At 40.2% G+C, this 23,920-nt stretch overlaps 1 protein-coding gene across 2 annotated transcripts in view; it reads left to right on the top strand.

Annotated features, from left to right (window-relative positions):
* SND1 (staphylococcal nuclease and tudor domain containing 1) overlaps positions 1-23,920 on the top strand; it is a 684,058-nt gene that overhangs the window by 176,145 nt on the left and 483,993 nt on the right. The window contains exon 11 of one of the 2 annotated variants that reach the window (XM_075857566.1): positions 18,475-18,564. In XM_075857566.1, coding sequence (XP_075713681.1) covers positions 18,475-18,564 — 90 coding nt within the window. Of the gene's footprint in view, positions 1-18,471; positions 18,565-23,920 lie in introns of both variants that reach the window. The other variant, XM_075857565.1, reaches the window with a different exon arrangement.

Here is a 23,920-nt window from a genome sequence, read left to right as displayed (position 1 = left end):
TAAGGCTACTGGACCCAATGTTGTCCCATCAGAGCAAGATCCAAAGGCCAATGTGTATAGAATGCTTTATTGTAGCCTCAAATCCCCAAACACAGAACAAATGGAAGACAGATTGGATGTGCTGTGGACATATGGTTAACACCTCCCCATGTGGCTGAGAAGAAAGAGTTGCTTGGAGGACAGTCACCCCTCCTCGCAATCCACTTTTAATTTTGTCTGGAGCTGTCAGTCACGCTCTGATGTGTGGACATCTAGGGCAACGTGTGTCCCTTAGGCAGCCTGTGTACACTTTGTCATAAGCTGCATTCCCGAGGTCTCCAGTGACCTCTGAAGATAGAATATTCACTGCACAGCTAGAATAATTCTATCTCATACGCTACATATGCTGTTGCAGGAGGCTGTATAAGCTATTTAACTTCTTTCTATCATCGCACTCCTAAATAGCAAGCAGATGCAAATTGTTATATGCCCAAACACTATTTCATACAGAGGGAAAAATCGAGCTGGGGGGTACCCGGGTTCCTACAGAAGTCATCTACTGTAAAATCTGTTGCAGTCTAAGGGCTCTTTTACACGGTAAAATTGAGCGTTCACAGAACGCTTGTTCCCGATAGTCGTCCTGTCCACATAGGGCAATTATCAGCCGATGAACGAGTAAACGCTCGTTCATCGGCTGATAGTATAGTTTTAAATGCCGAAAATGTTATCGTTGTTGGCAGCACATCTCCCGATCCCCGATCAGCGAGATGTCTTGTTGATCGGCGCTTGTTTACACGGTCCACGCCAGCCGTGTAAGAGTGATCGCTTTGCACAGTTTTTATAAAGCTGCATTTATTCTACACTGTTTAGTTGCTATGGTGTTTTAAAACTGAAAGGATGCAGAAATAACCTAAAAGGTGGTCATGCACATTAAATAACGGTTGGCCAAACATTCTACCCTTCCTTTTTTTTTTTCCTCGGGAAGCCCCATACACATTAGATCGTCAGCTAATACCGCTGGTATGTGTATGGGCACTTAAAGTTGTAGGTTTGTTGGGATTTCTCCTGTACCTTTTGAGAGAAACTTGTGTTTGTTTGTTTTTTTGCTGCCACCAAATGTATATTTAAGTGAATGTCTCCTATATTTGAGGTTAGTATCATTAGATTTAAAGGTGTTTTCCAATAAAACAAAAATTTTTGAATCTTATTGGTCGGGGTCCGACTATCGGCAGCTCCCGTTCATGAGCTATTTTAAAAGGGCTGTGGTGCTGCTTCCCCTTCATTACTGTCACTGCTCGTACTGTGAATCACAGACACCCTTGTAGTGGCGGTTCACAGTATTACAGCCTTCTCCAATTCACTTTTGACTCGACTGTGTATATAGGCCTCTAGCAGTACAACAGAAAAGTCATTAACTCCCCCACCCTCTAATGATATTGAGGCGCTACAAATAACTGAAGCATTAGCCTAATGTGGCAAATTGGCCGGTGAAAAAAGAAATATTTCAAGATTATTTTTTTTTTATTATTGTTTTACGTGCATAGTCACATAAGAGAATTAGAAAAGGTCCAGAAATATGGTTTATAATATCCTAATTCTTAAATTTGCAATTTTCCAATGATACATTCCCTCTGAGGATATGTTCACATACAGCGTAAACTGCGTATTTACCGCAGCTGATTTAATTGCGGAAAATCCGCAGCATATTCCAGTAGCGGCAGTGTGGGTGAAATATAATAAATCTCATTCACACGCTGCAAAAAAAATCTGCCGAAAAACCTATTCACAAATTGACCTGCGGTGCTTTTTTTTTTTTTTTTTAATAAATCTTCAGCATGTGAATTTATGCTTCCGAATCGCTTCTCTTTTGTTGCAGGTTCTCCCCGTTCTATTCAATGGGGAGATAAAATGTGCAACAAATAGCAAATGTTGCGATTTTTGTGCCTGAAAAGCTGCAATTCCACCGCACAAATCCGCAAAACCCCAAAATTACGTTTCATCCCATGTGACTTTTCTCGGTGCAGCCCGGCCTCCTGGGATGACACTGTAGCCCGTGATTGGCTTCGGCAGAGTGATGCATTGCGTATGACTACGCCCGGGGGTAAGCATGAACTCCAGCAGTGTTTCTGCCCAAAAATCTTCATGACGATTTGGTGCGGTTTTTCTGATGGAATTTCCTGGTTGTTCCAGAACAGATACACTGCGTGCTTTTATGCACCGTATCTGTCCTGTGTGAACATAGCCTAAGTCTGCAGTGCTTGATGCATTCAGTCATTTAAACCATAAGTAAGAATCTTCACGTAAACTACTAGAATGACATTTGAGTATTATTGCTTAAAAGTGTTTCTGAAATCTATTCAACTTACATCGTATAATAACATTATGAAACGTTCTAACATACTTTGTTTTAAATCAAATCCTTACTATTTTCAAGATTTAGTACCTGCAGTCAGTGAATGGAAATAGTCTTCTTTCTAGTCCCTGTAAACCTGTCCCGATCATGTCCAACTAACACAGGAGCACATCTCGCCACGAGAGCTCCAATACATACAAGGGGTGTTAAGGGAATTTCCATTGCTGGCCTATCCTTAGGATAAGTCATCAATGTGTGGTTGGTGGAGGTCTGACCACCACCTTTCTGCACCAATCGCTGTTGTTCCAGACACAAAGGCACATCCTAAACCAGAAAGCCTGTTAAGCTTTTTTTTACACTGGCATCAAGAGCCAGTAATGACATTTATACTGGGACTTGAGCAAAGTTCTATTGCTGTAAACATAGGCCTGTTTTGTGCAGCTCTGTTTGTATTGTGTTCTGCATTGCAGGGATTATGATCTATTCACCCAAGATCTTTGCACTGCCATAATTTTAAATTGGGGCTCTAGGTCTGTTCACATAGAAATCAAGTTTTCGGTTTGTAATGAATCCCATTTTTTTGGGCTGTTTAAAACGTAGACTTACGGCTGTGTTCACACTATCATTAAGATTTCCGTTTTGCTGCTCCGTCATAAGAGCAGAAAAAAGAAAATGACAGAGTGCCAGATCCGTCATACTGTGGACAACAACGGCACTCGCCGGATCTCATTGACTTATAATAGGGTCCATCGGAATCTGTCATGGTGTCCGTCATTTTGACGGAAAGAATCTCGCTGCATGCTGCTATTTTTCATGTCAAATCTGATGGAGCTGCCAAAGTTAGTGTGAACAGAGCATAACTATGCAACTGTATGGCATACAAATGCATACCTCTTACGTTTTTTTTCTAAATGAAAGTCAATGGCAATCAGAGCTTATACATTTTTGGCTTTTTTGAATGGTTTAGCTGCCTACATTATTCTACGTAGCAAAAACGTGATCAGACTACCAAACAAAAAAACTAATAACCATTACAAAACTCTTTGAAGAGATCAGCATAAGGGTACAGTCACACACTGCAGATTTTATTGCAGAAATTTTTGCAGCTGAAAATCGGTTCTATTTATCTGAATGGGGTTGTTTCCGCAGCCGGTACATGGATTTCTGCAAGTTCCATTCAGATGAATGCAACTAACTTTCAGTCGCAGAACTTTCTGCAGCAAAACCTGCCGCGTGTGAATCTAACCTAACCGTCTTGTTGCTCAAAGCAGATGTTCTGCCGGTACACAGGTCATATGGAGTACATAGATGATATAAAGGATAAGTAATCCAGCGCTCTTCCATTGAATAAGTAATCTTTATTCGGGCACGCTCCAAACCACCGGCATCTCTAGCAAGCGTCCGCTTAATGTTTTAGGCTGAAGCAGTGACTAAGAATAGGCATCAAGCCTTATACCTGCACACAGAGCCTTACTCTTTGGAGTGTGAACCAATAAAAAAAAAAAATCAATTGGAATACTGGTGAACCGTCTTCCCTTTTTTAACACCTTCCCGACTGCCCACTGTCTTTTGACGTCAGGCGGTGCGGGTGCTTAGTCTACAGAGACGTCTTTTGGCGTCGCTGTAGATTAGGCTGATGAGCGCTCGTGTGAGCGCTCATCCTCTAAGCAGGAGCTGTTACTAACAGCTCCTGATCTTAGAGCAGCCTCCTGAACACAGCTGGGGTCGGCAAACATTCGGACCCCAGCTGTTTAACCCTTTGATTACCGTGGTCCGTGACCGCGGCATGATCAAAGGGAATTCCCCTCTTTGATCGCATCACCAGGATTCCAGTGATGCGATCAAACACTGGGGAATCCCTCTGCAGTCAGCCCTGGGGACCTACAAAGGACCCCAGGGCTGTCTGTTCCGTATGCCTGCTGTTCGGGCACACTATGTGCTGCCCGATCAGCAGCCTGTGTCATAGTGACACAGTGTAATGTATTAGCATACAGAAGTATGCTAATACATTGCAAGTAAAAAATAAAGTTACAAATAAAGTTATCCCTTGATGGGATTAAAAAAAAAAAAGTAACAAAACAAATAAAAAAAGTCCCAAAAAGAGTCTTAATTTTGCATTAAATACATTTTATTGCCCCTACACTAAACAAAAACAAAAAACCTACACATATTAGGTATCTACGACGATGTAATAACCTGAAGAATTAATCTAATGGGTTATTTAGCGTGAAACGTGAACGGGATAGAAAATAAACAAAAATAACTATTCAAAGAACCGCTTTTTCCTATATTCACGCCGTAAAAAAAATTTTTTTTTACCCCCAAACTGTGGGGAAAAAAAATACTATTTCTCTCGCATAAAACAAGGCCTCATACAGCAAAGTCAATGAAAAAATAAAAAAGTTATGGCTGCTGAAACGCAGAGAGGCAAAAACAGAAAAATTTAGCTGGTCTTTTCAGGCCCGGTCATTAAGGGGTTAAGTTAATTTGGTTTGATAAGACTGCGTTCTCTTATGTTTACAAATACCTATTGAGTCAAAAGCACTAATCGTAATAAACCCTGGCGTAGACCATTGCGCTTACAGACTCTGCTACAAGCAAGTATCCAGTATCTTCTACTTTACGGAGCTACAGGCAAGGATCATCGGATATGAGCATCACTTTCTTTGGAGGGAATTTATTATGACTTTACCGAAACTAGTGTAATTTAGATACTTTAATGATCCTGTATGTAACTAAAACCCAGGCAATGTTCTGTAATTTTTCAGGTTTAAGGTGGCTTTTAGCTTGGAAGCATTTTGTGGATGTTGAAGAATCAGCTCTGGGTGATCATCAGGTGCCAGCCTGAAGGAATCTTTCTGTATTGTTGAACGGCAAGCAGTGCCTACCTGTGCTAAGAATAAAGAACTTTCTTTTTCTACTGTTTAGAAATTTAGTGCATAAGTTCTCTAGCGTTGCTTAGCACAGCAGTTGTGCCCTCTACATAGGAGGCAGGAAAACAGAAGATCCTTGCTTTGACAGCTTCTGTCATTTTTCAAAGAGAGACCTAAGGCTCCCGCCTTTCAGCAGTTCACGGAGAAGCCTATTGTCAGTCTGAATATCTGTCCAAGATTCAGCTGCGAGTAGTAACAGGAGATTGTTTTACTTGCTTTGATATGTATGAGAGATGGTATTTTCCTGGTATTTAGGTAGTTTATCAAAGTTTGTCAGTCAGCAGGCTGTCAGTTTAATATCTGTATAGATTAGCAGTATCAGAATGATTCCAGAAAACAAGATCACCTCTCTGCCCTGCCAGGCTCTTGACGATATTGCTGCTCACCAGCCTCTCTCCTTGACAGGCTGCCTTCTATTAATGGTGGGAGGTGCAGTCATTCCTAGCATTAATGTAAGCTAAATGGAGCAATGTCAAGGAGGTTAGAACTGCTTGATAAATGCAGTGTGCCATCTGCTTTTCTGATTAAAATCATGTTCACTCTCAATGAGAGATGTTTGCAAGTCAAGCTAGATGGGTCCAAATCTGGAGAGAAAAAACACCATAAAACAAAGCAATCAATTGGCAGTCTTAAAAAGTAGAAGCTACTCTAGACAAGAAAAATCGGATAAAAAAATCTGTGTATTGCGGTTTGCCTATGTGTGTATGTATGTATGTGTGTATATATATGTGTATATATATATATATATATATATATATATATATATACACCCTTTGCTGTGATTGAATGTGTAGGGTTACTGAACAGGAATAGATGCAATTTCATTTTTCCGCTGACATTCAAGTCCTCATGTAGTGCTATATACTGGTACATGTAATGTTGCACTAATATAGACTCTGCATATTGGAAAACACTTAACCCTGTCACGCCGCAGCTGGTTTTTTCAATTTTCCATTTTTCCTACCTGCCTTCCAAAAGCCATAACTTTTAATAATTTTTTCCATCAATAGACTGGTGTGAGAGCTAGTTTTTTTGCGGGAGGAGTTGTAGTTTCTATTGGTAGCATTTGAAGTACCATATAATGTACTGGGAAACTGGGAAAAAAATCATTGAGGGCTTAAATTGGAAATAACAGCGATTCCTCCATGGTCTTTTGGTTTTCGTTGTTACGGCTTTCACCGTGCGGTAAAAACGACATCTTAACTTTATTCTGTGGCTCAATACGGTGATACCAAATTTATGTATATTTTTTTTTATAAATTTTACTTCTTTTTAAAAAAAATAATAATAATTTGTTCCAAAAAAAATATTTGATTTGTGCCGCCGCATTCTGAGAGCAATAACTTATTTATTTTTTCATCGATTTGAGCGGGACGAGCTGTAGTTTTTTTATCTGTATTATTTTTTGGTACATAGAATTTTTGAATCACTTTTTAATAAAAAAAAAATTTTGGGGAGCGAATTTGACCAAAAACAACGATTTTGGTGTTTTTTAAATGTTTTATTTTTTACGGAGTTCACTGTGCACATTAAATAATGCTATATTTTAATAGATCAGACTTGTACGGACGCAGCGATACCAGTTTTGTTACATTTTTTGTTATTTTTTACATTAGAGGAAAAATTGCAAAAGGTTTTTTTAACATATTTTTATTTTTTTCACTACTAAAAAGTTTGTAACTTTTTTTTTTACTCCTTTCATTAGTCCCCCTAGGGGACTTGAACCAGCGATCGTTAGATACTAACGTATTTCAGTATATTTTCATTTTTACAGGCATCTGTGCAGAGGCAGATGCAAGGGTGAAGGCAGTCCTGGGATCCTTCATTAGGCCCCTGGGCTGCCATGACAGCCATCATCAACCTCCGATCTCACTGCGGGGCTGGTGAGGAGCCGTCAGAGGGGGCCGCACCCCTCTTTTCAATGCATTAGATGCTGTGGTCGCGATCGACTGCAGCATTTGAGGGGTTAAACAGCCAGGGACAGCGTGATTGCTGTTCCTGGCAGTTTGTCCCGGGTGTCGGCTGTAAAATGCAACCAAAACCTGCAGCGTATGGAGCGAGCTTATCGCCTGAGCGCACTCCATACATTTCCCCCCCGCACTGCGACATACCAGACACGTCGTTTCGCGGGAAGGGGTTAAGTGTTAAATATTCTTGCAGCGCCACCACAGGGGAAATTGAGCATTACACAGTGCCCATTTAAGTCAATTGGATGTTTGTGTAATACAGGACAGGACAGGTCCTCCAGAGACGCTCAACTCCTCTCCACTCTCCTCAAGAGATAGGGATCCTGAAGAGAGGACTCTCCCCACCTCTATTAACTCAGATTTCCCTAATAGGGTTTATGGAAATTGGTTTTGTAAACTGGACAACCTCTTTAAACATAAATGCATATAAGTGATTTAGGTTAATGTGCAGAATCCGGCTTTAACTCCTGGCGTATAATGTTTCTATGTCGGCCATTAAGTGTAGTTCTTTCGAAGTCCTTTTCATGTTGGTTCTGCAGAAGAACTTTTCTTGCATTGGACGGGGACCTCCTGAAGCCCGGGCTGTTGCTAACAGCCTCAGGCTCCAGGGCATCAATAGGAGACCACTAGCAGTGGTCTTCGATCATGTTTAACCCCTCAGATGCGGCGCTCAATAGCGAGCGCCGCATCTGAGTGGTTTTAGATAGAGAAAGCTCCTTCTCACCCCACCGGCATCCCGCGATGAAATCGTGGGGTACGGATGGTTTCTATGGCAGTATGGGGGCCTTACAAAGACCCCAGGTCTGCCATTAGTAAATGCCTGTTAGGCCATGCCAGAGTTTTACACTGACCGGCATAATACACTGCACTACATATGTATTGCAGATTTGCATGCAGTGTATTATAAAAGTGATGAAAAGATCACACAGTAAAGTCCCCTAGTGAGACAAAAAAAAAATGTAATAAAGTTTGTAATAAGTCCCAAAACCACTTTTCCCCCTTACAAAATGCTTTATTAAAAAAAGTGAAAAGTTACACATATTTTGTATTGCTACTTCCGTAACAACCCACAGGGTGAACGCCGTAAAACATAAAATAAAAAACAATTCCAGAATTACTGTTTTCTGTTCATCCTGCCTTCAATTTTTTTTAATAAAAAGTAGCATGTACTCCAAAATGGTACCAATAAAAACGACGAATCGTCCCGCAAAAAAAAAGCAATCCTACAGCTATGTCAGCAGAAAAATAAAAAAAGTTATGTCTCTTAAAATATGGTGACACAAAAATAAATAATTTAGAAAAAAGTGCTTTTACTTTGTAAATGTGGTAAAACCTAAAACAAACTATATACATTTGGTATCGCCGCAATCGTAACGACCTGCTGAATAAAGTTATTTATACCACACGGTAAACGGCGTAAATGTAAGTATTTTTTCCTTTAACCCCACTAAAAAAAAGTTAATAAAAGTTAATCAAGTACCCCAAAATGGTGGTATTAAAAAAAAAAAAAAAAGAAATAGAAGTTGTCCCACAACAAAACAAGTCCTTATATAGCTGTCGACGCTAAAATAGAAAAGTTACAGCTCTTTAAATACGATGATGGAAAAACAAGGTTTAAAATTCTAAGGTTTAAAATACTTTTAAGGGGTGTTGACTTATTGTCCACATATTGTTGTACACTTTTTTTTTAAAATTACATTTTGGATTTTGCCCCATGACCGAACACAACTGGTGTTATACCCATGAGATTTAGAAGTTTTTGGCAACATTTATGTACTTGACTGTGCAGTATTGAGTGTTATTTATTCGCTTCTACTTTTTGCAGAGGCATTTGCAAGTGAAGCAGAATGTACACCTTGCATTAAAAAGTAGGCCATGATGAGCTGCTTTGTGTGCAGTTTCTGATTTTCCTTTTTAGCACAGGTTCATGCCAGGCAGACGGCGTGTAAAGGTGGTGCGAATGCTTTACTGAGGTGAAGTTAAGCAATAATGTCGTTATTGTCATAACACTAGAAGGGCACTAATGTAACCATGATAAAGCAGAGTTGAATGAGAAACACTATTGCTCACTTTACTTTTTCTATCTTTTTCTTTTATTTTTTACATTTAAGGTATAACTGAAATGTTTCCTTTACTTTTCTTGTAATGAGTTTGCTAGCTATAGGTTTTCCTCACTATTCATGCCAAAATAAAGGTAACCAACACAATGGATCAACTTGCTATATACCCACAGAATCATTCAAAGCTCTCAATACACGAACAGGTGCTTTTTAAGGGGAACTTCACTCGCCAGTACTCAGTGTTATCCTTTTATTCACTAGGTGGGCAACATTTTGGCCATCCTGCCCTTTATCAGTGTTCGATAAAGGCCAAGAAGACTGAAACTTGCACATCAAGAGAACAAAGGAGTAAACATTTTTATTGGGTTACTGGCAAGTGCAGGCTCTCATTCCAAGTGCTTAACCATGCCAAAAGTGAACGTTTAATAAAAAAAATATTGCTAATATTCATGTGACTGAAAATCTTGGCTTGAAAGCTCGCCATGTAACGTTTTAAAGGCACATGGCCATATTATGGCTCTTGGCGACCTCTACTTTGCCCATGCAAATTTATGGGCCCTTTCTGTACCGTCAGAGTAAAACAAAACTTTACAACGCTGTATATGTTTTTTTTTTATTATTATTGTATCCCTCTGTATAGAACAACTTAGTCTACTATGTTATAATATTCTATAATGCGAGATAGGTATGCAGACTGAGAACAGCGCAGTGTATGCCAATAGAACACTGTTTTGGCATACACCGGGTGCATGGGGCCCTGTGGATATGTTTGGCGTACGCCGAACGTTCACATACTGGATGTGAACAGAGCCTAAAGCAGCTGGGTCCAAGTGAATGCTTCTCATTATGAAAGTGTAGCTGATATTACTGTAAACAGGTAACTGTAGATATTTTGTAATAAATGGCAAAATTACAATTACACAATCGTATATATTAGAAGCATATTTAACTCCAAATAAATAAGTCTCATACATCTGTTTTTCCTTTTCTCTTCATCACTTAAAAATCTATATTTACTTGCAGCTCTGCATGAACCTTGTACAGCTTTGTATTCATGTGCATTCTGCTCCAGCTGTAGAATTATTCCAAGCATAATGACTGAAGCATACATATGGCACTACTAATCTGCAGTACGAGTTTGGCGCTCTGTGGGTCTTTAAAACCACTTCAGTTCCCGTCAGTATCCTCCTGTTCAAGCTAATGACGCCTCAAATCCTAGCTGGGGGATGGCACTGAAAAGCCATGCTAGCATTTACATGTAAATATGTCTCGTGTGTTACTTTAAGAGTTTTTATTGGAAAAACATGGCCTGATGTTCAGTTTGTGAAAATATCCCTTCCAATTTTCTCCTGACAACTAGATCTGATGCACATATCAAGGCCTGTATTCGAAGGTGTGTTATGGTATGAGGTGTTCTCTAAAGATTTGAATTGGGAGGGGGGGGTGTCTTTTATATTAGAGCCTGAAACACAGACTTCTAAATTCTTACTATTTTCCCTAATAAAATGTTTTTTTTCTTTCTTACTGTAAAATGTGGAAAATAAAAGCAATTTAGCATGAATTAATTTTCATACATAATCCTTAGTGAAGAAATGGATATCGCCTCATTAGCTAAAACTTATTGTTTAGGACTCCTTCAGTGTTTTTGTCTGGCATTTTAAGCTGCGTGGAAATACGCATAGAAAATTCGCCAGTGGTTTTAGAAATGTAACCAAAATACACCACAAACCAAAACTGAAATGTAGCTTTTTCTTTTTTTTTTTTTTAATAATTAACTTAAGTCTTTATAGAAACAACTGGCCCAGACCTTTTTTTTTTTTTTTTTTTAACATTCGTTATCTGTATTTCTGCATTTTTTGCAGCATCACAGAAATCCAGACAAAAAATTTCAAAAATTTAAATCCATGAAAATACAAAGCAAAGCAAATACAAGTATTCAAACAGTATTTAAACAATACTGTAGGTACAAAGTCTGAATGTAGTACAGTAGAAATAAAACTACTATATACAACAGTCACATATAAAAAAAATATATATATACCGAACAGCATTATCAAAAGGGAAGGGAAGGCTATGGATACATAAATGAAGGGGGGAGGGGGGGATAAGTGGATCTACTTTTACCCAATGGTCTAGATGTCATACAGAAAAGACAAGGAATACAGTATCTCACAAGATCAAGTAAGGTAAGCGTTAATCACGGAGTGGGAGATGTTAGTTGAGTCAGAGTCTGGAAAGCAAGCCAAGGCTTCCAAACTTCAAGAGAGGAATCATGTCTTCTATCAGCCCAACTGGACAATTCTTCAAAGCAACATATTTGAGCGACTTTAGTTAACCAGAGTTGTAAAGAGGGTGGTTGAGTCTGCAACCAAAAAAGCGGGATCAGAGTTTTTCGCTTCCGCAATTAAGTGTGTGGTTAAGTTACGTTTGGATGGCTTATACATAATAGAAGGTTTCGAAAAAGCTATCATGTCAAACGATAAAACCAGACCTGTATCAGTGATCTGCCTGATCATTCCTTCAACTTGTTCCCAAAAGGGGGTTATAATGGGACAGGACCACCATATGTGTTTGCATGTTCCAATATCAGTTTTGCATCTCCAACAATCTGCCGAATCTGCCATATTCTGCTTATACATGAACTCAGATGTCCTATACCATCTGGATAAGAGCTTATAGTGGTTTTCCTGAAGGCGTATACAATTTGAGAAACCATGCGAATTCTTAAGAACACAAATAGTGTCAGAGAAAGGGATACCTGTCTCCATTTCCCATGATAAAATAAAGCTAGGCTTAATAGATGGAGAACTATTCACCAGTACATTATACAAATATGAAATTTTCCTAGTATGGGGAGTCAGAGACGTCAATGATATGGAAAAGATATTGTTAGCTCAAAGTGGGAAATGCAGGTTTCAAAATTTATGCAAGAATGTAAGAAGTAATCCTGGCAAACGTGTGTGAAAATGATGTTCATCCGGCACTGTGTTGTTAGCCAAAATATCCCGGACAGAATATCGATTAAGTGCTTCCCACATGTCAGGGTACGCTATAGTGTCTGCTCAATAGGTCAGGTATAAGCCCCATCGGTAAACAAGGAGATGGTATGAGGGAGGGATTGAGGGAGTGCCAAACCTCACAAATTCCCTTGGTCAAGGGATCAAAAGAGGGTTTTCTTAACATCTTTGGAACAGATCTCCATAAGTTCTTGTAAAACGATGCTTCCCACAGAGACTTCATAGCAAGAGAAAGGGTTTGGTCTCTATGGCCCAGCGTTTTTTAACCTAAAAAACAAAAACCGTGAAAACGTGACTGGCTTTAAAACACCTGAAAATAAAAGGAAAAATTTCCTAGATTATGCTACGTATTGTTCCAATATTATAGCATTGCAGGAGACCTATTTTTTACATAGGTCCCACCCGGCCAACTTCCATGCCCAAAACTCCATTTTATTTAGGAACCTATGAGAGGAAAGCCATATATATCAGGAGCTCTTTTTATCAATTCGGGTTACTCAAAATTTCATATACCCCAAAGACCGATACTTAAAAATATTAGACACCCTATTATTGCAAACTATATTTTTTGTAAATAGCTATGCCTCCCCCACTTGACCCCTTCTTAACTTTCACTAAAGTTTTGTCTGAAATTTCGAATCTTCCTTCTACAATACTTTTTTGGTGCAGCGACTTTAGTTTTACAATTAACTCAGAAATTGATAGTACTGCAGCTCTGAGATCTGATCTCCACGCTTGAGTACGCCGTAGGTTATCAGTATTTTTACGTGAATATTCTCTGGCGGACACATGGAGAGGGTTAAAAGGGCCAACATGGGGTCACATCTACTTTTCTCCTGCACATCAAACTTACTTGAGGATAGCTCTTATACTTACCTTAGTTACCTCGTTTCAGTCTTTGCTATGTTCTCGCCATGTGCCCTCCGCATGGTCTGACCAAAACAGGGATTTTGTTTTGAAGTCCATTTTAAATTCACCCCATTTACCTTGCATCTTAATGAATTACTCCTGCTTGACCCCCTGCTTACATTGGAGGTCAGCAATGACTTAAAAATTATTTTGAGACCAATGGGACTCTTGATATTTCTGAACATACCCTATGGTTGACTTGTAAGGCATTTATCAGGGAGCAGTGGATGTTATCAAGTGGACTCCCCCTCCACACACGCTTGTGCAGCCAGAGAGCCCCCCTCTCCATGTCCTGCACTGGTCAGTGTGCAGTCAGAGCTTCCATTTTTCTGATTGGTGGAGCACTTGTCAGCTGACAGGCTTTCTACCAATCAGAGTTCCTACTCCGTAAAAGGGAAGCTTTTATCTGCTGCCTGTGAAGCTGATCAGAGCATGAAACCATGTCAGAGCGGCCTCTGAGCTTCATGAGGTATCTTATCCCTGTCTCTCAGTTTTTATAGTGCAGAGAGTGCACACTGTGCTGCTGGGGAGGAAGAGGAGAGCAGCCCATTGGGACACCAGCCCATCTGGCATTTGCCAGATGGGCAGTCCGGCCCTGGACGCCGATCATATCTTCCCTGTGTTAATGGCTCCAAGCCGACTTGTAAGCTCTTTCCAGGATGTAATCGTATCTTCTTGCTATGTTTCATACCTTTTTGTTTTCTCTGGATAAGAAATGTCCCACAGACTTCTTTTCTCCGTCTTTTTTAAATCTGTTGCTAGTTTTATTTATTAATAATACTGATGGCTAAGAGGTTTCCAGTGCTGGAGCTCATGTGAAAGTGTCTTAAAAATGTTGCTATTACATTTCTAGGTAATACATGATGTTGAGCCCTGGGTGTTGTGAGGGTAAATGTATCAAACAGAACACGGTACATTAACCATTTATATCCCATTGTCAAAAGTTTAAATTTTCAATTCTACTTTCAACATCAGAACCTAAGACCAACAGTTTTTCCAAGTGTCTAAGCAACCTAGCTGGGCAATTAATCGAAAAATAACCTAACTGAAATTCAATGCAATTAATCGACGTCCTTTTGTGGATTTCAGTTTCTTTGAGGTTTTTTTCCCCCTGCGTGAACTGTATCTTCGTCCTCCATTATCGGGGTAGTTATAGCGGCATTATACTGTAGGAAGGTCAGTTATGTGGGCATTATACTGTGTGTGGGGCAGCTATGGGGCATTCTACTTTGTGGAGGGCAGTTATGGGGGAATTTATACTGTGTGGAGAGCAGTAAAGGTGGCCTTATACTGTATGGGGGCAGCTATAGGGTAATATGCTGTGTGGGGAGCACTGTGGGGCATTATACTGTGTGGAAGCAGTATCAGGGCGTATATTGTATACACTAGTTTACAGCAGGCTTAGGGGATGAATATGCAAATAGGGGTGTGGCATGCAAAAAGTGTATGGGATAAATAATCGTTGATTAATCGTAATCGAGGTTACATGTTCAATTAATCGTGATTTTAATTTAGGTCATAATTGCCCAGCCCTAATATATTACTTTTTTTTTTCTTTCTTTCCCAACATCAGAATAGTTGCCACATTTTATGGAGTTTGTCATCTAGATGTTTGAGACTCCATTCTTCTGGAGGATTGAGCTGAAACTTTGTTGACTTTCCTATTGCACTAATACAAATTTGCCTGTCCGTTTTCATGGATGTGTTAGGCCCTGTTCACATTATGTTTATGATTCAAATTTAGCGTGCATGCCAAGAAAACTCAACGTACAAGCTAAATTTTAATTAGGGCTTCATAAGGCATGAGTTTTTACAATTGCTTTTCATGATGTGTACGTTAAACTTGGGCATCAGTCACCTATAGACTACCATAGCCTGTGATGGATGCCTAAGGTCTAATGCACACGACCATTGTGCCACTGGGGCCGTTTTTTGACGGCATCCGAGTGGCACCCGATAGTCTTCACGGGGTCCGTGAAAAATGGTCAGACGGCACACTCGGTAGTGTGCATGAGGTGTAACAGTGGGACCTGTCACCTATAGACTATTATGTAACCATTTAACAGATAAATGGATCAGTAATGAGCTTTTCATTACTTAAAGGGGTTTTCCAAAACTTTTTTTTTTTAATCACTGCAACGCTTCTCAATTTATCTATTAATGCCCCCTGAATATAGTTATCTACATTTTTAGTTTTTTAATTCACTGTTATTCTCTTTTGTTTACTTTGAGAGGTTTGTTTACCTCATTGTGTTCGTTGTCTTGCTCTTCCAGTCATACAGTTCCTGGCATGTACCGCTTGTGTCCCAGCATGCAATGCTCCGGCTACTACACCCAGCCATAAACAATCTCCGTTGCCATTTTACTGCTCTCATTAGATCAGAGCGATAAACCTGCAACATATCCGTGCTGTACCAAACAACACTCTCTTACATAATGTTAAAAAAAAAACAACTTAATTTGGCCCCAGATCCGGAGTCCCAGAGCAGAGCAGAGGACTGGTATAGGCTCTGCTTCGGGACTCAGGAATCCCCTGACATCACTGTCCATATATGGACAGTGTTTTCAGGCTCTTCCCCAGAGCCGGAGTCCCGGGCAGAGCGCTAGTATAGGCTCTGCTCTGGGAATCCCCTGACATCACTGCCCATATATGGACAGTGTTGTCAGGGTATTCCCCAGAGCCAGAGTCCCGGGCAGAGCGCTAGTATATGCTCTGCTCCGGGATTCCTGGTAATCCCCTAACCCCAGCGCCGGAGTCCTTGTTAGAGCGCTACTAGCAACTGGCTCCTGACATCACATAATTTCTTCTGATAGTTTCCGGTCCGCTGCTAGGGGCGAGAAAATGGAGTGGGCATGCGTGGTAAACGCTGCTAGTGTAGGAACAACGCATGCTCCTAGACTAGCAGTGTTTCTCTCCCCTAGCAGCAGACCAGAAACTATTAGAAGAAAGGGAGTATCCGGTCCACCACTTCCCTCAGTGTACAGTGACATCAGGAATGACGTACCCTTACATTGAGCCAGCCGGAAAACGGAACTCAAATCATGGACAGTCTATCACCGGAAGTAAGGATTTTGCTACTCGAGACGCATCACGTGACCAACGCTTGAATCAGGTGTTAGAAGATTAAATCAAAACTTAAGTATATTACAAATTACATTATTTTTATATGTGCAGTGAAATAGAAATTTGTTAAATTGGTTCCGGAAAACCCTTTTAACTGATGCCTGTGACAGATGCCATACAGTGGCATCCGTCACCCATAGGCTACCATCTAAGAACAAAAAAAGTATACATTTTAACATATTTGTTTTGTTACTGGATTCCACGGGATGGATTAATGTAGTCTACTACACTATTACCTTATTTTCCCTTTTTTTTTTTTTTTTTTGCAGTATACTGACATATCGGCCAGACGTAGGCCTGCTGGATTAGTTTGTAGGTTAGGCAATCCCAATGTTAAACAGTTAAGACGCCAGCCGCCTGATCCATTTTTACCTAAACTGATATATTGTAGCAAACAATCAGGAGACAGGAGAGACACTTGTGCTGCAGATGTGGTCCGCTCAAAGGACTGACTGGATACGATTATAGCAAACTCAACATTGAGAATTAATATTTCTGTCACGATAATCGTCCTGTGTAAATAGGCAAGTGCTCCAATTCATTGGCCGCAAACTTCTCTTGAAAATGGTGATGGTTTAAAACAGTTATAAGAAAGTTGCATACCTTTTCTTCATACAATTTATGTAAAACTAAAAACCCTTCAAATTTAATGAAGTTTTCACTTTTTAATGTGTTAGTGGTCCAATCCCTTCTCACCTAGATAAAGAGGCTCTGTCACCAGTTTAATAATGCCCTATCTCCTAACTAATCTAATAGAAGCTATGATGCTGATAACTACAGTGATATTTTTTTTTTGATTTTTTTTTCAAAAACTTTTATTCTTTGCAAAGTTCTGAGCATTTTTTTAAACATGCTAATTTAGCTATACTTGCCAAATGGGAGATTACTAATGTTTTCTGTATGACGCTGTCCAATCAGCATACAGCTTCTCCCCCCTTCCCTGCCCAGCAACACAGTGTGATCATATAGTATACAGCTTCCATTTCCATCTGTGTTTTCAACTGGTGATACCTGCCGTTGTTTCACAGCTAGAACTGCGATCCTGGTGTCATATGAAAGACTAGAATCGCTTATCTAGTTAGCCCGAGATATGGCTGTTTTAAGTGATCCCCCTTTCCTGCAGCCTCCATCACTTACACTGTGTGAAGCAGCTTCATGCTGATAGGACAGAGTCAGAGGTTGATGGTTAATTCCACCTCAGGAGAATCCCTGCTGTTGACACCCATTTGTCAAGTATAGGCTCATTTACATATTTAGACAAAAAGCTCAGAACTTTTAAAATAATAAGCGTTTTGGGACGCCATTTTCACTAGCATTATCAGTGTGACAGCATCTATTAGATTAGCTAGGAGATGGGGCATTAGTAAACTGGTTACAGATCCTCTTTAAAACTGAAAGGTTTGTCTTCTGATCACTTTAAGTTATTGGTATGCTGACTTCGACAATACGTTCAGTGTCCCTTTGTAAATACAGTACTCATTTACAATATTTGTTCAGATTGAGATTTTTGCTGTGATGTACGTGTGATCACAGCAAATCGGCGATTTTGCAGAAGTAGTGGCAAAAACGCAATACATTCACACGGTTCGGCCATACTTTTAGTGAGACTTTCATGTATAGAAAAGGTTAAAAACGAGATATTTTGAGAGTCCCTGACACACTGGATACTGATATATTGCTGAAGAAATTCATTATTTCTGGACACCCAAAGTCTTGGAACATTTAATGAAAGACATTTCTCTTCCATCTCTGCAAGTCCTTGTTGATTGAGACCAAATCCATCCCCATGTTCGTGTTTTTTTTTTTTTGTTTTTTTATAGCTCTATACAATTGTCTGAATATATCATTAGCAAGTTTTTTGTTTTATTTTTGCTTGACATTCGATATTACATATATTCTATATTTGTGTCCATTCTGTTTTTGGTACAGTGGTGCCAAATCAAATGGCACTCTGAAATTATATTGAATAATATTAAATATGCGGCGCTGTGTTTCAGGTAAGCAGTTTTTCTAAGCTTTGTTCAGTACGTTCAGGGTATTCATTATAGTCCTGTTTGTAATACTGCAAGGTTTAGTATAACTGGGAAGGTATTCTGGCGTTCATTTGCTTATCAACCTTCATTTCCCAGCAGGATAAGAACAAGAAGCTCCGTCCTCTCTACGACATTCCATATATGTTTGAGGCCAGAGAATTTCTGCGCAAGAAGCTAATTGCAAAGAAGGTAAGATTTAGTATAACTGGGTTTAAAGATTTACAGACTTAAAGAGTCTCTGTCACTAGATTATAAATTCCCTATCTCCTACATAATCTGATTGGTGCTGTAATGTAGATAACAGCAGTGGTTTTTATTTTGAAAAACAATCATTTTTTAGCACGTTATGAGCAATTTTAGATTTGGACGTGTTTTTACTTTTTACCAACTGGGCGTTGTACAGAGGAGTGTATGACGCTGACTAATCAGTGACCAATCAGCGTCATACACTTCTCATTGTTCCAGCCCAGCATGATCCACAGCACAGTGTGATTGTGCAGTGAAAGAAGTAAACACGCCCAGTTGCTAAAAACACAATACACGCCCAGTTGGAAATAAGAGAAAACACGCCCAGTTGTCCATTAGAAAGGCTCATTTGCATAAATATAAAATTGCTCATAACTTAGCCAAAAATGATCGTTTAAAAAAAAAACAACATACGTTACTGTTATATACATTGCAGCGCCGATCACATGCAATAGGAGATAGGGATTTGATAATCTGGTGACAGAGCCTCTTTAATGGCTCATGCACACGCCCATATTCTGGAGCTGTAATACAGCATGCATAGAAGTCTTTGGGCCCTTTCTGTACCTCCGTATGTTTTATGTTCTGCTTTCATACAGAGGTTTTTGCTCTCTGTGTAAGGCCCTGTTCACATCACCGTTGCCCTTCCGTTGAGGGGTTCCATTGGAGCTTTCCGTCGGGTTAACCCCTCAAAGGAAAGGCAAACGGAAAACTAAGCTTCCGTTTCCCTCACCATTGATATAAATGGTGACGGAAACGTTGCTAAAGGTTTCCATTTGTCACCGTTGTGACGGTTCCACCGTTTTGACTAAATCAATAGCGGTCGACTGCGCTATTGATTTAGTCGAAAACGACGGAACCCTGTCACAACCCTGTCACAACGGTGACAAACCGAAACCATTAGCTAGGTTGAATCTAAGGTTTCCGCTTGGCTCTCCGTTGAGGGGTTAACCTGACGGAAACCTTTGACAGAACCACTCAGCGGAAAGGAACGGTGATGTGAACACAGCCTAATGGGACTGGTTTTTATTTTTTATTTTTTTTGCTTGCCATACTATGGTGATATTCCTCCCTAGAAGCATTGCTACCAAGGGAGAATACAGTGTACTAAGGCCCATACAAGTGCCCAAAATAAAGATTGAGGATCATTTTTATTTTTTTCGTGCTATAAAAATGTAATGCTTTTTGCTCTTGTGGTGTACCAGACAACTTTCCAAACCCTTTTGGCCTATGTGCACCTGGAAGAGAAAAGAAAAATTAGTTCTCGATTACTGTTTAAGAAAATCTACACTATAGACAGTCATTAAATGTTCTTAATTGGCATGTAATTAGATATTTAAGCTAATTAGCTGATGCTTGTTAACCTTTTAAGCAAATATTGGTTAGTTGCTGTTTCCTTGACGGTTGACTGTGTTCACTTCAAATTGACAGAACAGTGCCGAGCCACTGATGAAGAGCGGTTTGACCATTTGAGATAGCATAAAATGACTTTGCAGGTGGTTTGTCTGCGATGTTCAGATATGAAGGACTGTGGATCCCCCTTCTCACAGTAGGTAAATGAAGTAGCTTTCTGTGAAGCCTGCAAGTCTACTGGGAATTCAAATTCATTGTTTCAATCAGCACAACATGAGTTAACTCCATGTGCAAAATATAGACTTTCTTATACATCGGCTGTATTCTGTTAAAGAGGCTCTGTCACCAGATTTTGCAAACCCTATCTCCTATTGCAGCAGATCGGCGCTGCAATGTACAGGGTGGGCCATTTATATGGATACACCTAAATAAAATGGGAATGGTTGGTGATATTAACTTCCTGTTTGTGGCACATTAGTATATGGGAGGGGGGGAAACTTTTCAAGCTGGGTGTTGACCATGGCGGCCATTTTGAAGTCGGACATTTTGTATCCAAATTTAGTTTTTTCAATGGGAAGAGGGTCATGTGAACATCAAACTTATCGAGAATTTCACAAGAAAAACAATGGTGTGCTTGGTTTTAATGTTACTTTATTCTTTCATGAGTTATTTACACGTTTCTGACCACTTATAAAATGTTCAAAGTGCTGCCCATTGTGTTGGATTGTCAATGCAACCCTCTTCTCCCACTCTTCACACACTGATAGCAACACCGCAGAACAAATGCTAGCACAGACTTCCAGTATCCGTAGTTTCAGTTGCTGCACATCTCGTATCTTCACAGCATAGACAATTGCCTTCAGATGACCCCAAAGATAAAAGTCTAAGGGGGTCAGATCGGGAGACCTAGGGGGTCATTCAACTGGCCCACCATGACCAATCCACTTTCCAGGAAACTGTTCATCCAGGAATGCGACATGTCAATGGCTGTAAACAAAGAGAAGCTTGTAAATAACTCATGAAAGAATAAAGTAACATTAAAACCAAGCACACCATTGTTTTTCTTGTGAAATTCTCGATAAGTTTGATGTCACATGACCCTCTTCCCATTGAAAAAACTAAAGTTGGATACAAAATGGCCGACTTCAAAATGGCCGCCATGGTCAAAACCCAGCTTGAAAAGTTTTCCCCCTCCCATATACTAATGTGCCACAAACAGGAAGTTAATATCACCAACCATTCCCATTTTATTTAGGTGTATCCATATAAATGGCCCACCCTGTAGATAAGAGTAACGTTTTATTTTTAAAAAAACGAGCATTTTTGGCCAAGTTATGACCATTTTTATATTTATGCAAATGAGGCTTTCTAAAGTACAACTGGGCGTGTATTATGTGCGTACATCGGAGCGTTTTTACTTCTTTTACTAGCTGGGCGTTGTGAATGGGAGTGTATGATGCTGACGAATCAGCATCATCCACTTCTCTTCGTTAACACCCAGCTTCTGGCAGTGCACAGACAGCGTGTTCTCGAGAGAGCACGCTGTGACGTCACTCACTTCCTGCCCCAGGTCCTGTACTCTGACGCCTGGAGCGGATGTGTCTTCTCTCTTCCGACGCCAAGGTTGAAGTCACTCACTTCTCCTGTAGCGGCATCCCCGGACATAGAGTCGGGGATTCCGCTGCAGAAATGAGTGACTTCGCTGTGTATATATATGGACAGTGTAGTCACTCACTTCTCCTGTAGCGAAATCCCCGGCCATAGAGTCGGGGATTCCGCTGCAGAAGTGCGTGACTTCGATGTGTCCATATATTGGCAGTGTAGTCACGCACTTCTCCTGTAGCGGAATCTCCAATCCCCGGCCGGGGATTGGGGATTCCGACTCCTACTGCGAGCAATAAACGACCCTCCTCCTCCTCACCTGCACTCTGCACTGTGAGGAGGAGGAGAGAGAGTGCGCGAGCGACGGTAGACCCGGCCATCACTCGGGACACATTCCGGTGATGGCCGTGTATTACCCGGCCCCATAGACTTCTATGGGAGCCGGGCGGCCGGGCACCCGGCCGAAAATAGAGCATGTCCTATTTTTTGACGGCCGGTTTTCCCGGCCGTCAAAAAATCGGTCGTGTGATTAGCCCCATTTGGGGTCTGTTATTCCTAATGCAGCCGGGTGCTGGCCGATTTTATGAACGGCCGGCACCCGACCGGGAAACCCTGTCGTGTGAATCCCGCCTAAGTCCCATAGAACTGAATGGTAGTTATGAAAACAGCGTAGCTCACATGCTACGCTGCTTCCGTAACTGGCATTCACTACTATGGGAGTTACATAAACAGTGTAGCTCGGCGAGCTATGCGGTTTTCACCTTCACCTTGCTGTTTTCTGTGAATCAATCCTGCCTTAAAAAAATTTGATCAAAAAGTCGCATTTACTCCAAAATGGTACCAATAAAAACTTTAAATACGTCGTCCCGCAAAAAAAAAAGCCCTCATACAGCTGCATCGACGGAAAAATAGAAAAATAAAAAAAGTTATGACAGAAAAATAAATAATTTAGAAAACAAAGTTACTGTAAAAGTAGTAAAACACAATTTAAGTAAATTTGGGACGCAAAAATGTGTGCCAAAATTGCTGTTTTTTTTTTTTCTATCCCCCCCCCCCCCCCAAAAAAGTTCAGTTAATCAATAAATTATATGCATCTAAAAATGGTGCTGTTAAAAAAAAAAATACAACTTGTGACGCAAAAAACGAAACCTTATACAGCTATGTTGACGCAAAAATATAAGCATTATGGCACTTCAAATATGGAAACACAAAAACAAATGATTTTGAAAAAAAAAGTGTTTTTACTTGTAAAAGTAGTAAAACATACAAAATCGATATAAATTTGGTATAGTTACAATCGTATCAACCCGCTGAATAAAATTGTGTTATTTATACCACATGGTAAAAGGTGTAAATTTAAGACGCGAAAATGCTCTTTTTTTTCAAACACCCCCCCCCCCCCCCATTTTTTTAAAATAAGTCAATCAATAAACTATATGTACCCCAAAATGGTGCTATTACAAAATACAACTTGTCCCGCAAATAACAAGATCTTATGCAGCTATGGCGAGGCAAAAATAAAAAAGTTATAGCTCTTTGAATGAGACGATGGAAAAACTTAAAAAATAGGCTGATCACTAAGGGGTTAAGACGGGGTGTTTTTGGTCCTCTGTTATAGAGACACCATATGACAATTGTTCTGCCTGCTAACAAGGGCGCTCGCCATATTTAATAAGGAAGTTAGCACGCGCATTGTTGTCTATTTTAGGTGAATCCCAGGTACAGCAGCGCAGCATTCATTGACTTCAGAAGAAAGTGTTAGGGAGGAGCCCCTCCTTTATATCACAGCAGTTTGTTTCTACACGCTCTGTAGGTCGCTTGGCGTGCTGCTCTACTGACTTTAGGTCTTTAACCTGTCTTGTTCTGTCAGGTCTCCCATTAGCGTATGCTGCTCTGTCCTTTTTTCGGTTTGCTACTGCTTGGCTGATATTTAATGCCTTTATTCATTCCCTCTGACAGAAGAGGTAAGCCACCATAACCCCGTCTCATGTTTTCCCCCTCCAAACAGGCCATGCATGTAAATTCAATTATTTTTTGTTTTTATTTTTGTCCTTGTGTAGTGGGTTAAATATTTGCTATTTTTTATTTTGATCAGCAAACTTGTACAAGAAATGTAAGGCCTCGTTCACATCAGCGACGGTTCCGTTTGGGGTTTCCATTTATCCATTCCGTCAGAGGAACCGATGAACGGAAAGCCAAACGGAAAACATTGCTTCCATTTGCATTACCATTGATTTCAGCGATAATGCTTCCGTTGCAGTTTGTTTCCGTTCCGACTATGATATTGTTTCCGCGTAAAGAACAGAAACCTTACGGAACTAAAACGAACGGAAACCAATTGAAA

Source organism: Rhinoderma darwinii, chromosome 3, assembly GCF_050947455.1.
Source record: "Rhinoderma darwinii isolate aRhiDar2 chromosome 3, aRhiDar2.hap1, whole genome shotgun sequence".
Taxonomy (NCBI): Eukaryota; Metazoa; Chordata; class Amphibia; order Anura; family Rhinodermatidae; genus Rhinoderma; species Rhinoderma darwinii.
Note: the sequence above shows the minus strand (reverse complement) of the source record. Positions and strands in the feature narration are given on the sequence as shown.